At 44.9% G+C, this 16419-nt stretch overlaps 1 protein-coding gene across 1 annotated transcript in view; it reads right to left on the bottom strand.

Moving 5' to 3' along the window:
- Positions 1-350: 350 nt before the first annotated feature.
- LOC147897976 (tetraspanin-9-like) overlaps positions 351-16419 on the bottom strand; it is a 46016-nt gene continuing 29947 nt past the window's right edge. Inside the window, exons 4-5 of the mRNA XM_087380159.1 lie at positions 785-1357; positions 351-696 (exon numbers count right to left, since the gene is read on the bottom strand). Coding sequence (XP_087236285.1) covers positions 412-696; positions 785-1357 — 858 coding nt within the window. The 3' untranslated portion in view covers positions 351-411. The remainder of the gene's footprint in view (positions 697-784; positions 1358-16419) is intronic.

Genomic DNA, 16419 nt, shown 5'->3' with positions numbered 1-16419 from the left:
AACCAAGATTGAGTGAGTGAAGCCAAGGAGCACCTACAATGGAGGGGGTGCTGAAACTTCAAATTGCATTCCTTAAAAATAAATAAAATTTACGATTCCGCCTTGAGACCCACCGAAGCGGGTCTCTAACCCGTGTAGACTGGTCATGCTACTAGTTTAAGAAAATCCCGGAATAAAACTCATGGGGCACCTACTAGCCTAATCAACGAGGTCTTAGAATTGGTCACGAAATTACCAATTTATTAATCTAGAATTGTGTTTCCATGTCTTCATCATCAAGCTAGAAGAGATGGCAGATTGATAGCTATTACCACTCCGAGAATGCGGCCCCTATCATTCTGAATCGCCATCTTACTCGCCATTGCCCTTGACGTTAGGGAAAGCCCCTCTGTTGGCCTGGTAGGCTCCCGGCTAAGACCTTTCGGAGTGGTGGTGGAAAGCAACAAAGCCCGCAAGCGCATAGGCTGTGATCAGAATTATTAAAATTACAAACAAAGTTACCCCGGCTTTCCTCCACCGGTCCTTGGTTGCTTCAACCACTCCAGCCTTGCACGAAGAGCACCTATAACAAAGCAGCGAAGGATCGTTGGCCCAATATCCGCAGTCTGCACTCGCGTCTGGAGTGGACGCTGAGCTCCAGTCATTTGCATTCACGTACACGAAATTGCAAGCCAGTGGAGGTTTGCAGCATCCAGACTGCAGATCAAACGTGAACAAATTATCAACGACGGATGGGAAAACAAGCGACTATCGATATGCGCAAGGCGAGCGAATCAGGATCTACCTGAATGGGGGAGAGGGGGCTCTTGTCATACAGCGATTCATCGGTACCATTGTAAGGCAAAAGCTTAGTGCAAAAGCCATTTTTCTTCAGGCAGTTCGTGGCATCGCTCCACTCAGACGTCTCTTCCACGCGATGTCGCATCCATTTTGGATAATCGCTGAGCACGTATTCGTCATAGCTCTTACCCGGGACAGAGTGGCCGGAGCCGCCGCTCGTAATGTCCACGGTAAAAATGGCAAAGCAGAAGAGCACAATAACCAGGAGGGATATGCCTCCAAAATAGACCCATAAAAGCCATTGAATTCGGAAAATTGCAGCGACAACACCTGCCAGGGAGACTAGTGCAAGCAAGACGCCCAACGCTACGATCGGCTTTTCTATGAACGTAATGCAATAAATGTTGTGCTTAAGACCGAGCAAGCTGCCTGTGATGACAATGGGGACTGCGAGGAGCAAACCGATGACGTTTACCAATGCCAACGTCGTCCGATTGTAGTCATTGTGTTGGAGCTGCTCAACGGCAAGGCTGTGATGATTTCCTGGTTCCATTTCCTTTGCGGTTTGATGGGGATGCTGGTAAAATAATGTATAATTGCCGCACTGTGCTAGCAGGTAGCTGGTATAACAAGACTGTGAGGCATAGAGATCGGCGTGGACGTAACGCAACCGGCCTTCCAAACGCCTTCAATTGATGGCAAGGCACTGCATCCGTCTTGCTTTGTAAGACCCATGTCCTTTTCAGTCCATTCCCTACTCGCATCAAATCTCAACAGCTAGTAATCCCCTGGAGCCTATGCTGGAAAGCTCGTCCTTGGCTGGGTCTTCCCATGGGTTGCAACTTGCGTATCTAGTTTTACAAGTTTATGAGAACTCTTGCTCACATTGCTTCGAATAATGGGATGATTTGATAGATAATCAGTTTCAATCCTTGAACTTACTTTACAATGATTCTTGAGGATAGTTTTCAATCCAAACGCCTTGAAAGTATAACGACAACAAAGAGAAGCACTAGACTCCACGACTATAGAACAATTATAAATCGAATCAAGCTAATTTATTGCATGCTTTTATGGTAATGCTCGCCCTTCACCCAAATGACTTTATCTTAATTGTCCCTTGTTGAACTAGTTAGTCTTAGAGTCTCATGATTACATTCGCATATTAAAGTACGATTGAGTGTGAGTCTTCTTGTCATCTTATGTCCATCCTACTTTCTAACTTGGTATTAGAGCTTTGGGAGAACTTGAGCCTAGGAGACTCTATCTTCCTTCTCTTTTTTTTTTCAAAGAAAGGAACCTTCTATTAATGCTTGAAAGATTTCATACAAAACAACAGCCCCAAAGGTGCTGAGTATGAAAAACTCGGAAAAGGCTGAAAGAAAAATCGGCCTATTCCAGAGAAGCCCAGCTCACTGCCTAGGGGATCTTTGGAATTGGGGCTAACAGCCAAGTGGGGGGACTATATAGCCAGTGAATCCCTCGTGGAGTGAAGATGTAGAAAACACCTACAGGCCAAGCCTTGCAGAAACGAGCACGCCTCTCAATGGTCACCTTCGAGCCTAGAGTCCCACGCTCCCAGGTGGACCATAGAGTGTAAATGATATCCTACCAGATGGCAACCAAGGTAGCTAAGGGTGGAACTGGGTGCTCTCCCATCACAAGATTGCACCGAGCCACCCAAATGTTCCAAGCCGTGATGCTGGCTACCACCTCCCAAACACTGTCCTCCCTAGGAGAAGGAGGAGCTAGGGTGTCAGGGGGGGCTGCCTCGTGGAGTGCAATCCTCTAAATGCTCTGACCTTGTATCCGGTAGGCTTGGGAGATCTCATCAATCTGAACGATTGTCCTCTCTTTGTCAAGCAAGCCACCATCCCCCAAGTGTAGTCTCTGTGTAGACTCTGCATGCATGTTATGATCCTGAGGGCTCTCATCTAGATCCTCGCTGTGCTACGATAGCTCCATAGGCAGTGCGGGATAGTCTCCAGGACACCATCTAGCAGCAGTGGCATTGCCCCTCCACTCGCATCTGCTCCAATCATGGGCCATGGGCAAGCCTCTGTGGGATGCTAGCCAGAAGAAGTATGAAATCTTCCTCGACTGCAAGCTAGACCACAACTGCGTCCAAAACCTAGAGCAAACATCTCGAGGCACTCTCTGGGTCACCCAGTGTCTCTCCCTCGAGGGTGTTCACCTCGACGAGTCTCCTGCCAATCCGTGTGGTGTAGGAAAAGAAAGACACCTCATCTATCGTCTCAGCTAGGCTGCCCTTGGAGGGCCAGAACCACTCCCCCAGATCCCACTAGACCTCCCTCATGGAACTACCCTCCCAAAGCCAGAGGTGCCATCGAGAGGCATCCTGCTCTAAGATACTGGGAGGATCAATGTGCCACTCCTTCCCCAATCGTCCTACCACTCTGATCATTTGCTAGTGTATCCCATCAAGACTCCCATCCATCTCAGGGTCACTTCTAGTGAGGGGTTGAAGTAGGCCTCTAGGTCCTACATGGAAGAAGCCGGGGTGCATGCTGCCACACTACATCAAAATCCTCAAGGGAACACCAATATGGGAAAACTGTCCCAACCATCTGTTGTCTCTCCAAATGTGAAGTCCTTCCCACCAAGACTCAGGAATGGCTAAGTTGATCTCGGCCATCCGTTGCCCTGCCCCTCTCAGATGCGCTAGGGCGTTCGCCTCTGCCTCCATAGGTAGTTTGCTCTAGCGACCAAAAGACCCTGTTGGACCACTGTCCCACTGTGTCTAGCCAATGTGAGTCCACTACCCAAGCATACGTCCCTCCTGATCTTTGACCTCTGGGTGCCACATAATAAGGGGCTGGTGCTCAAACTCCTCTTTGGATCTGGGAAGAGCATGGATCAGACCCTCTGCTAGTCTCTGCCAAACCCTGTGAAGACTCCTCATCAGGGGAGAGCCCTTCCCCGTAAGAGGGGCCTCTGAGACGATCCATCTATGTGAAGGCTCCCACTGTCTTCCAGTGTGTGGGGTGTTCCTAAAAAACCCTCTCTATAAGAGGAGCTTCCAGGGCTCGGCACTTGGGGTGAGGCCACGAACCCACCAACTTGCCTAGAAGGGCCCTGCTCTGCATCTCTGGATCAATGATACCCAAGCCGCCTAGTGCTTGTGGCATGATCACTGTCTGCCAAGCTACTTAGGCCCTAGTGTTCCTTGTGCTGTCTGAACCTACCCAGAGGAAGTTTCGTACCAACCATCGGAGCTACCTAATGCATCCTCTGTGAAAGCACCGACAGGAGGCAATATACTAGGTAGTGGCAAGAAGGACCTAGTTTGCCACTAAGGTGCGACCTGCGAGGGAGAGTTTGGCCGAGCTCCAATAGAGAAGCTTGCGAGGACTGGGGCAATCTGTTGCTCTGTTCTGATGTCAATACCCACTTGGCATCCAAGGTATCTCGTTGTTTGGCCCCACAATATCCATCTAAAACCAAAGTCACTCCCCCTCTCATGGATCTCCAGTGTCTCCTCAAAGCCCGTGAAGAAGCCTATGGACTTTGTCCAGTTGATCTGTGCCCCCGAGGCCTCACAATAGATAGCTAAGGTGCCTCTGACTCTCTCTAGACTCGCTGTGGTGCCCTCAACATACAAGGCCATGTCATCTGCAAACTCTGAGTCAAGGAGCTCCTCATCTTGCTTGATTGGGAGCCTCAACCCTATGAGACCCACCACTTGTGATGTCAAATAGTAGCCCAGAGCCTCCGCTACAAAGAAGAAGAGGAAGGGAGCTAGTGGGCAGCCCTGATGGACCGAGCGAGAGAGAGGAAAGGCCTTGCCTGTGTGTCCTCTGATAATCATCTGACTAGAGCTCTCTGCATATAGTGCTAAAACTCCTCTGACCCATCGGTCTGAGAAACCCAATCTCCTCATAGTGCCCTCGAGGAAAGACCACTCCACCCTATTGTAGGCCTTCTCAAAGTCCAAGAGAAGGATGGCTAGTGGTTGTGACTCCTCCCTGGACCAATCCACTGCCTCCTAGGACATGAAGATGTTGTCCAGGATGTTGCGCACTTGGACAAACCCAGTCTGTGTATTATGCATGATGTCAGTAAGATGAGGTTGTAACTACAAACTCAAGACCTTGGCGAGGATCTTGTATGCAATATCGAGCAGAGTGACCCGCCTCTGCTATCAAATATTTGACCTATCTCCCCCTTTCGGGATCAAACAAATCCACCCCCTATGCAATGACTGAGGGAGAAGGCCTGTGTCCAAAATCTCCTCGCAAGCTAAATGAAAATGGGTGGAGATAATCTCTCAAAAGTTTCGGAATAAGGCCGGAGTCAAGCCATCCTCCCCTAGGCATTTATAGGTCGGGAGAGCCTTGAGGGCTTCCCAGAGATCCTCATCTATGAAAGGCTCCTCAAGTCTGTTGCATAAGTCCCGTGAGACTACTGTCAGAACTTGATCCCAAACTAGCTCTCGGGCCACAAGATCGGTTGGTGTCATCCTCTCTATCTGAAAGACCTGGCTATAAAAACCGGTGGTCATGTCAAGAATCTCCTGCGGGTCAGTGTGTATGATGCCTTGCAAGTCTCGGAGATGCTGTAGTTGTGTGCTGGTCGATCGGGTTCCAGTGTTCTTAAAGAAATGCTTCGTCCTGTCCCCCTGCTGTACCCATTAGGCTCAAGAGGAATGGTAGGAGAACTCAGCCCACCATAGCTCCTTGTCCTAAAGCTCGAGACGAGCGCTCTCCAATCTATCACTAAGCCACTGAGACACTGGGTCCTGCTCCCTGAGCCTCTTGATGGAGGCGAGGTCTCTCCTCAAAGCTCGCTCATGCTCTTGAAGTGTCATCCTCCGCCTGAGGGCGTGAGCCTGTAGCTCCACACTACTCTGAATCACATCGGCAACCCACACAGCCCAACCCTCACTCGGTGCCATCTTTGAGTGCTCCTAGATCTCTGACATAACCTGCTAAATCTCCTCGTCCTGCAAGTGGTATTTTGGAATGCGGATCCCCTTCTGGGGGAGACCTCGGTGGGGCTGATCCAAGTGAAGTACCATTGGAGAGTGGTTAGACATCGTGGTACCTACCAGAATCCTGATTGCATTGCCTCTGTGTAATGCCCAGTCCCCAACATAGAAGCGGTCTAATCTTTCAAGCAATCCATCGTATCTCCTCTGTACAAAGGAAAAGAGAAGGCTGCCAGGAGTCCTGTTGAACTCTAGCTCTCTCCATGGGTCTTTGCCCCACTGATCATGAAAATGAACTACTCCTAGGTTAGTACTATGCTCTATTGCTGGCATCTCAGAGAGCGAGGTGCCGCCCTACTTGTCTTCCCCAAACTCCAGGTTGTTGAAGTCCCCTCCAACAATCTAGGAGTCAACATCCGAAAGACATTCTAATAGCCTCCTCCAAAAGGTCGGGCGATGCTATCTACACGCTGGGCATACATGTTCAAGATTCCAATCCTAGACTCTCCCGTATGAACTCCCATCCAAACTGCCCGGAATGAGCTCGCCCTGATCGTAGACCTATGGAGCCAAGGTCTGTGAGATTGAGATGCAGAACCCTCTGCTCCTCCTACTGTGGGAAACCACTCCTCTGGACCTCTCCTTAAAAGAAGGTAATGGCATTGTCTAATGTCTGTTGCTGCTAAAAACATCTGCTCCTGAATCATAAGGATGTCCACTGCACGCTGTACCATTGCCCTCTACACAGGTAGTGTCACTGGCTACGAACATGATCGTGGAGCCCGTGTACGATCCAACTCACTATGGTCGAGCTCATGAGGATGGGGGATTCGGGAACAAGGTTCTCTTATGGGTGGGTGCCCGTCCTAGAAAGACTGACTTGTGTGATTTTGCCGAGGGTTTGGAGGGCGAGTAGTCAGTGTGTGCAATGTCGTACTAGGGTGGATACCGGCTCAATACCGATCTTCTATGCCCACTTCATCATCATGAAGGAGGCTTCGACCCCGAGCAACTCCGCACATGTCTGGAGGGGCTAGAAGTGTGCCTTCTCCACCTTTGCCTCCATCGGCAATTTGATAACTCTCGTCGCTAAACCACACACTCGCTCCTTGTGCATGAAGCTCAGCTGAAAGTTCACCTAGATAGAACTGCAATATATAATTCGATTTGAATTACAAGGCTTGTGGCAAATGATGCTGAGAATAGCCAAGAGGCTTTGCAAGGCTGAAATGATGTGCACAATGCTGTGAAATAGCCGAATAGGCTTTACAATGATGGCATGTGTGTGTGAAATCAAATCATGTGCTATCTACCCACTGATCAATCCACAATGCCTCTGATCACTCTAAACTCTACTCACTGAACTGATGAATGTCAAGTTTCAGCTAATGTGATGATGTGAAACCGTATGCGAGCATATGGATTGACTTCCTATAGGAACTAGTTGGGAATTTTGGGCATGGCTTAGATTGGCAACTTTGGGAGATTCAAAGCGTCCCCTTTATGGCAATCTAGTCTACTCTGATCTACATATGTACCAACCATTTATTGATGAAAGAACAACAAATAATTTCTTTTCTTTGGTTCTTTTTATGTGATGGGTCAGATGCGTCGATGTAGAGGCTGATGTGCATGTAGGAAGTGGATTTGTCAGCGAGGCTCAAAAGTGAGTGATACTTGCATCAAAATGTGCGCGTGATGTGATGAGCGCATAGAGCACGAAAAATCAATCGATTTTTCTTTTTGGAGCACCCTCAACTTCTTCCTAGAACAAGAGATACGGCTTGATCTAGGTGGAGGGACAAAAGGAGTGCAAATGTGCTCAATGATGATGTGGCAATCAGGGGTCACATGCGGTGTTATGCCTAGCAGGGACTGCACCTGTGGAGCCCTGTGGTGATGTGGCAAACAAGTGCACATGTAGTGACTGTGTGTGCCTCCAGAGGGGTAACTATGCCTGTAGAGGGTCAGAGTGCCACGTAGGTAGAGACCGCTTGTTGTGTTTTAGTTATTGATTGAATGAGTTGATCTCTCTATCTGTAGGCCTAGAGGAGGAAAATGGTCAAGCATCACTTACTAAGATGTGCCACAATCTCTCTAAGTGGAACAAAATTTCTCCTAAATAGACAGTGGTGCTATCCACAAATCTCATCGTACATAAGGCATTTGAATGAAAACTTCTCCTCAGTCTCAGTCTCTTGCATATCACATAAAATAAACATATGTCTCTCTAGTGGGATGCCATTTTCTCATCCCATCTCAATCCATAACCTATGAGACGACCCTATCAAGATCCTCAGTGCATATGAGAGATGAATTTGATTGTAGCCTAATGATTCAGTAAATGCCTTCTTTGAGATACACCTGCAAACTAATAGCATAGAGTTAGCATATATGAGCATACTAGCTCCTCTAATCCCCCTCTTCCTCCAATGCAATACATGTGGAGTTGTAATAAATCATCTATGACGAGTTGATTCAGCTCATAGTAGGTGAGCAAAATGGACGGAGCCTCAAGGCTATACTAAAAAGTGGGAGTCAATCCATATGTTGACAAAATATGAAGAGGGAAGAGGAGAAGAGTGGAGATGAGGAGAGAGGGCACAACTAGAGAGCACACCACAGATGACTAACTATACACTAGATTTAATTGAAAATGTAGAATATATACAAACCCATTTAGGGTTAGGGTTAGGGAATCTAACCCTTTCCTTTATAGCACTCTATTGGGTTAGTGCTATGCACATATGATCACATTTTGGTGAGTGTGATCTCTCAACATCTTCCCTCAAGATCAACATCATGAAGTAGGCCTTCCCTCAACATGATGATTCTGGTGAATCGAAGAAGGACTGAACATTACATTCCATCACACCCCTTTAATGGGAATGTCTTTCCTCTGCGTCAAACCAAGAGCTAGTTGGTGTTTCTCGAAAAGCTCTTTATCGAGTGGTTTGGTAAAGATGTCTCCAACATTCTATTTGCTATCACAATGCTACTGTGTGATGCCACCAAGTAACACTCTTTCTCTGATAAAGTGCCCTCTGACATCAATGTGCTTGTCCTGGAGTAATATATTGGATTCTTGGCCAATGCTTGAGTTGATTGATTATCACAATATATTGTTATTGGCTTTGACTCATCAAAGTAATCTGTTTTTGAAAATAGTCTACTTAGCCATATAGCCTCACATGCACTTGTAGTGAGTGCTCTATATTCTGCTTGAGTCAAATATAAAGAAACAGTTGGCTATTTGTTTGACAACCATGATATAGCACCTTGATGAAGGAGAAATGCATATCCCTGTGTCGATCTCTAGGTCTCATGATCTTCGACATCGTCACTGTCACAGTATCCATGCAATCATGGATGACTTCTGATGTATTCTATCCCAAATTGTCTTGTACCTCTGATGTATCTTAAGACTCTTTTGGCTACATTCCAGTGAGACTATTTTGGATTTGCCATAAACTATCCTAGTGGAAGGTTGCATAATTCCCAAGTATTATTCTTATACAAAGCATCCATTTCTTCATTCATAGCACTTTGCCATTTTGGCTTGTCTACTGTATCTTCGAAGTACATTGGCTCTTTTGTAGCCATGATGGTAGTTGTAAGAGCATCGTTGGTAGTTTCTACCTAAAGTGCTTTGCCTTTCTAAGCATATGTCAATTTGGCTGGAGGTCTGCTTTCCCTAGTAGACCATCTGAGCTGTCGTGGCTCTTCTTGGGGTGTTACTGGCAATTCTTGCTCTTCTTCATCAACCTTTTGTGTAGATGACTGTGAAATCGGTGCGTCTATCTCCTGTGTATTTGAGGTTTTCCATTCTGATTCCCCATCAAAGATTACATCTCTAGAGATAATGACCTTGTGGTCAATGGGATCATACAACTTGTATGTTTTGCTTTCTTCACTGTAGCCAACCATGATGCATTTACATGACTTTGGATCCAATTTCCCACAATGATCATCATGTATGTGGGCATATGCTATGCAACCAAATATGCGGAGATGCCCAATGTGTGACTTGTGTCTAGTGAATGCTTCATAAGTTGTCATACCCTGAATTGGTTCGGTAAGAAGTCAATTAAGCAAATAGTTTACAGTGGCTATTGCTTCTACCCAATACTAATTTGGAAGATGCTTTTCATCACTAAGCATTGCTCTAGCACTATGTGCTAAAGTATCATTCTTCCTTTCTGCTCTTGCATTCTACTGAGGAGTATTTGCATAAGTGAATTGTCTTCGAATGCCATGGCTTCTACAAAAGTTCATGAATGCTAAATGCATGTATTCACCTCCTCTATCTGATCTCATGACTTTGATCTTTTTGCTTGTCTAGTTTTCTACCATGGCTTTGAATTCTTGAAATCTAGAAAACACTTCAGATTTCTCTTTCAAAAAGTAAACCCAACAATCTCTGTTGTAGTTGTCAATGAAAGTCAAGTAGAAGCGGGAGGAGGCGCATGAGGGAGGCCACAGGGAAAATTTCTGGTGATGTAACCCATCTATTTGCATCAAAGACACTAGCCTGGAAACCCGGAGATCTCCACCCTTTGGCGAAGTGTGCCCCCTTCCAGGGTCTCAAGAAGGATCAACTCTGGGAGGGATTCCAGGCTCTCCACCACCAGTCTGATCCTGGGGACTCCATCACCTACTAGAACGGAGGCGGTCATTTTTGGCAGGGACTCAAGCACTATGCCAAATGCCCGACCAATGGAAGGGAGCATGGCTTGATACTCCTTGGGGAGCCTTGGGAAATGGAGTGTAATTGAAAACCGTGGAACATGGTGTGTCGTATCCATGTCCTCCACTGCGAACCCATGATACCAAGGAAAGAGGTGGACAAGGTGCGGGCCAAGGAGTAAGGGGCTTTGATCCACAAGTGTCGAGGCAATGTCAGCAGGGGAGCTCAGCTGGATGAGGAAAATGCCTCATCCATAGATAGTGACCTCCTGGATGTGGTCACCCTCTAATGTCAAGCTCATCTGGATCCACTCTCACACTTGTCTCCATGTAGGCATGAGGCCCACAATTCTTCCCACAAGCGCCTTGTCTTGGAGGGATTGAATTGCCTATTGTACCTGTTTCTTGTCAGCTAGGAAAAGAATAACCTTGACGGCTATGGGAGTCGAGGGTGCTGCCATAGAGCCCCTCTAGCCAGACCAAAGGTTGCCACCAAGATTTTGTTTCACTGTAACAAACACGCATGCTCCCACTGCAAGGAGGCAAATGAAAAAGGAAAAGAAAGAACGACGAGGCGAGGCAAGGCGGAAAGGTGGAGGAGAGAGAAGGAGAGGGTGGCAGGGAAAGTAGAGGGGAGAGGAGAAGGAGGAAGGAATGAAGAGGAGGAAGGAGGGCCAAAGAGGCAAGAGAAGAAGGAGGGGGGAGGCAGAGGGCGGAGTGAAGAGGAGAAGAAGAAGGAGGGGGGAGGCAGTGTGGCGAGGGGGGTGCACTGGCGAGAGGGCAAAAGGGTGGGAGGATGTGCGGGGCAGCAAGGAGGGGAGTGGGAGGTAAGGAGGCGGAAGGAGGGGTGGAGCTAGGGAGAAGGTAGGGCGGGGGGTGGAGCAAGGGGAGGCAGTGCAAGGGAGAAGGTAGGGTGGGGGAGATGGTAGGATGGGAGGTGGAGCTGGAGCAGGGAGGGCAGGGCAGAGCAGAGAGGGAGGAGGGGTGAGATGGAGTGAGGGCTAGGACGAGGGCAAGGTAAGGAGGAGGGGCAACGAGGAGGAGGGGGTAGCGGGTGGAGCAAACAGGAGTCGCAAGCAGCCTACAGGCCACCACGTGCGAGGGGGAGCTCACTGAGCAACTCCTCCATTCAACTTTTACAATTTCTCATTTCAAAACCTCTATCTTCCTTCTCTCTCCCTCTCTTTTTTGTTGAGAGCCTATTGTCTACATTATGAGGAAGAAGAGCTTAGATACCCGAGGGGTTCACTAAGTATTGTATAGGTAGCATATGTGCAACAAATGGAAGGGTTTTATATCTCTATGGAATTATACAGAATGGATTTAAATTCAAAAAGTGAAATTTCCATACATAAGTACCCCTTGATCGCATGTGTTATATGGGATTTTTACATAGTGTCCTCCCAGGCTACAATAGTGAAGACGGGGCAAAACCACAAGATCACATAGAAACTTGGAGGAGCTATGAGAGCTTAATAAAATACTTGGTACACTATTTACAACTCTTAACAAGCTCCTACAAGGTTTGGCAAAGGTTTGACAAGAACATTTAGAGTTAAAGAGCAAAGTATGAGATCACAAAGATATTAGAAGGTCACAATGGCCTCAAGAAGGAAATTTGGCTGAGGCATTGTTGTAGATACAATCCAATGTCTATGCAATAGCCAAAGCAAATAAAAAGGCTAATGCATAATGTAAAACTGTCACAGGCTATATAGTAGATTATAGAGCATGGTGAAAATCTAATATGATCTTGAGTATACAAAAGTATCATATGTACTAGCTAGTGTAGCAATGACTATTAGTTATGAAGGGCTTACCAGCCCACTCAACCCAAAGCAACCCAAAAAGTTGAACACATGTGCTGTATGTCAACAAACAATTATCATATAGAAGCAATGTTGAAGACAAGGACTCAATGTCTCATGCCATGAGCTTACATGATTGAAAGGCTAAAAGGCCTACTAAGATAATGCCATTCACTGATTAAAGGACACAAAGACTAGTAGTCACAAAGCTCTAAAGAAGAGATACTTCAGATGGGCTCAAAGGCCTAATCATGGATTAATTGATAGCTATTGACAATGTTGTAAATTGCATCATAAGCAAAAGTCTAGAGAGGACCTAAAAGGCAAATAGAGAAACACAACCTAAGGGGTGAGATGGATATAACCTCACTTCCTTCTTTTCTTTAGTGTAATTGGCTATGATGTGTGTACTCCCAACCTAAGGAGTGAGATGTATATAACCTCACTTCCTTCTTTTCTTTAGTGTAATTGGCTATGATGTGTGCACTCCCATTTCCCCATCCCCCTCCACCTCTCTCTCTCTCTCTCTCTCTCTCTCTCTCTCTCTCTCTCTCTCCCTCTCTCTCTCTCTCTCTCTCTCTCTCTCTCTCTCTCTCTCTCTCTCTCTCTCAGTGTGTGTGTGTGTGTGTGTGTGTGTTCACATGCGTGCATGCACGTGTGTGCATGCATGCATGCACGTGTGCCTGCATTGCGTGCATGCATGCATGCATGTATGTATGTATGGTATTGTAGCTATGATAGAGACTTTGTTCTAAGTCCTAATATTTCCTTAACGCTAGTTTGGTAGAAGGACATAAAAATGTCCTAGGACACTTTTATGTCCTATTAACTTAGCCACTTCCTAGAATTATTCAAAAGCATCAATAAGGTATTTTGGGGTTTTGATTATATGCCATAATAGTTTATATGCCTAAAAAAACCTAGAATTATTATGGATAGGAACTTGAGCTCTACCTATTTGAGTTCTACCTAAAGTTTTAAGGTCAACCTAACACCGACATTTCAAGATATTTTCTCACGTTTTAGATAAAATGGCCACACTTCTTACTTAAAATGAAATTTCTTAGAGTTTATAAGTCCTAGAGTCTAAGGATAACTATAAAACATACGCAGTCTTTGACTCAAACAGTAATCAGATTTGAAACTTTTATCACTCATTGATGATTAGGGGCACTCTATAAGTATAATTTAAACTTATTAAGGTTCTTATGATATCCTTTAACCCTTGTACCTTGAATTTAGTGTGAATAACAGCGTAAGGAACAATCAATATACAATTTGAATTTGGTGTTCTACATGACATTAAGTCCCCTAAAAACTCATGCTACTCCTTAATATCCTATTGAAGACATATACAAAGTATGGTTGAGTTTAGAACTTGTTAGAAATGTTAAGTTATTTCTAAAAGATCAAATTTTTCCTCACCATGAGCATTCACTAAAATTACATTTAAGGCCATAGATCATAATGATTATGAAAGGAAATATAAACACCATACATTTGTGAGCATTCTATAATCACATGTAATAGGTTTTGGTGCTCCTTATATTTTTTGATAATAGTCTTATGAGTCTACCTTAAGCTCAAGAGAGGAAATCACCAAAAAACACATCTACATCAAGTCTCGGCTTTTTTGCCAAAACCTTAAAATGACATTTTTATGTCCTGTTATTCTACCAAACTAGTGTTAACATAGTTCCTCTTAGTATTGTTGAATTATTATCTTCTAATGGGTCAATGTGTCTTCACTTTATGTTGACTTCCAATGAGGTACCTTCAGACCACCATATATTTTTTCCTTCTAATGAAGCATCACTTTAGGGCCTTTTGGCCAAAATGAAAAATCCCTCTCCACCAATCATAAGAGGGCCAATGTAACATTGAGAAAATACAAAATAGTTTCACATAATAAGAGAAAGAGACAAAACTTTACGGATGTACAACTGTATAAGCCTGACAAGGAATCATTTTCAAAAAAGATCATGGACTCAAATATGATTTCCCTCCTAAACAAGTTTTCCCACTTGTATGAATTAAAGATTCAAATGTGCTTTCTTGAGTCAAAGATTGGGCATGTTCCCCCCCCCCCCCCAATTCTCGTGCTCGCACTTTCCATCCATGGCAATAGGCACCCCAAGGCATCTTTCTTGATTGCATTCCTACTTTTTGTCCTAGTTCTCTAGCTTGACTTTTACCCATTTGAAAGTTTGGTTCTCTTTCATGAATCATCCAAAGGTGTCCCAATGCAAAGCGGTGTGTAACTCAGAATGCAGAAGACCAAGACATAGAGTGTTGGGGTAAATGCCAATGGCCTAGTATATACCCCTTTGTACCATACATATATAATAAGAGATTACCTTGATCTGGGTGAGTTAGCACCCACAATTTCAGTGTTCTCCTTTTCTTTGTTGCTCTTCGATAAGACCTCCTCTTCATCAACTGGTATCAGAGCTTGGTCTAGTGAAGCCAACAAGGAGACTGTAGCATTGCGGTGTTGCTATGCCAAGAGCCCGAACTTGTTGTGTGGAGTCTCCTATTGCTCGTGGGCTGCCCCTGGGAGCTGTATTTTGACATATACTAGCTCGTTTTTACTATTTCAGCCTTATATATCAGGTTGCCTTGACTATTCCAGTAATTTATTGCCTTGTTTGAGCATGAGAGAAGGAATATTATCCAACTGCGTTCAAAAACGACCTGTTGCTTTGCAGTTCTAGCTACTGGAAGTTGCTTTTTTGGGGCCTAAAAGCAAAAACGTCTTTTGCTTGTGGCAGACTCTAGTTGATCAAAGGTAGCTAGAACATACTCATAGATCTTCGCATGGAAGAAGGGACTTCAATGTCTAGCCATTTAAATAAGTTTAACACAATTTTTAGTCAACTTTCAGCTCAGAAAATTGCCGTGGATGACTCAGTTAAGGCAATGTTCTTATTGGTCACCCTTCTTGAAAGTTGGGACACTTTTAGGATAGCTATAAGCAATTCAGCCTGTGCAAAAGGCCTGACAAGCAGTGATGTTGAGAGTAAGCTTCTCACTGAGGAGGTAAATAAAAAGAACAATGCTAGAACTAAAAGTTCAAGTGCTCTCAATGTGAGAGGGAGGTCATATTCCCACGATAGAAATACAAGCAAGTCTAGAGGCAAATGTAGAGGAAAATCCCATGCCAAAAAGGATTTGGAATGCTTCTATTGTGGGAAGAAAGGCCATTTCAAAAAGGATTGCTACAAATGGAAGAACGATAAAGGCAAAGGAAAAGCTAATGTGCAGCCCAAGAAGGAAGAGAAATCCACGGTCAATATGGAGAAAGTGAATGCCATAAGTAACAATAGTGATGAGAATGACATTCTCTATACCTCTATGTTTGAGCATGCTTTTCTTATGACTAGTGATGATGCATTGTCACAAAATTGGATATTAGACTCAGGAGCATCTTTCCATGTCACTCCACATAAGGAGTGGTTTACCATTTATGATGCAGGAAGGAAAGGAACCGTGAGACTTGGAAATGATTATCCATGTGACATTGTTGGAGTGGGAGATATCCACTTGTCTCTTCCTAATGGGTCTACATTTGTACTCAAGAATGTTAGGTATGTTCCAAATCTAAAAAAGAGCTTGATAAGTAGGGACAGCTTGATGATGATGGCTATCATGTGGTTTTTGGCAACAATACATGGAAAACTAGCAAAGGGTCACTTGTGATTGCTAGAGGTTCCAAGCATGGAACGTTGTACTCAATGCATGTGTCAGGCATAAGAGATAATGTAATCAATGTGATCGAGCAGCCATCCATTTCTTTGTGGCATCGTCGGTTGGGACACATGAGCACGATAGGAATGAAGATACTTTCTGGTTGCAGTATGTTCTCGTGTTTAACTTTTTAGATTTTAGCATGTGTGAGAATTGCATGTATGGGAAGCAAACACGGTCTTCACCTAAAAAATCTTTGGGCAAGAAGAGGCTTGAACCATTGGAGTTGGTTCATAGTGATTTGTGTGGACCTATGCCTATTGTCTCATTGGGTGGTGCTTCTTACTTTGCTACTTTCATTGATGATGCTACATGGAAAGTGTGGGTCTATCCTCTCCGAAAGAAGAGTGATGTCTTTGATGCATTTCAAAAGTTCTTAGCATTTGCTGAAAATCAGTCAGGTAAGAAGCTCAAATGCTTGCTCACTAATAATGGAGGAGATTATACCTC

This window comes from Dipteris shenzhenensis, chromosome 10 (genome assembly GCF_047967505.1).
Source record: "Dipteris shenzhenensis isolate YYH24624 ecotype China chromosome 10, Dip_SZ_1.0, whole genome shotgun sequence".
Lineage (NCBI taxonomy): Eukaryota > Viridiplantae > Streptophyta > Polypodiopsida > Gleicheniales > Dipteridaceae > Dipteris > Dipteris shenzhenensis.
The sequence above is the reverse complement of the archived record's forward strand: the minus strand, read 5'-3'. Positions and strand labels throughout refer to the sequence as shown.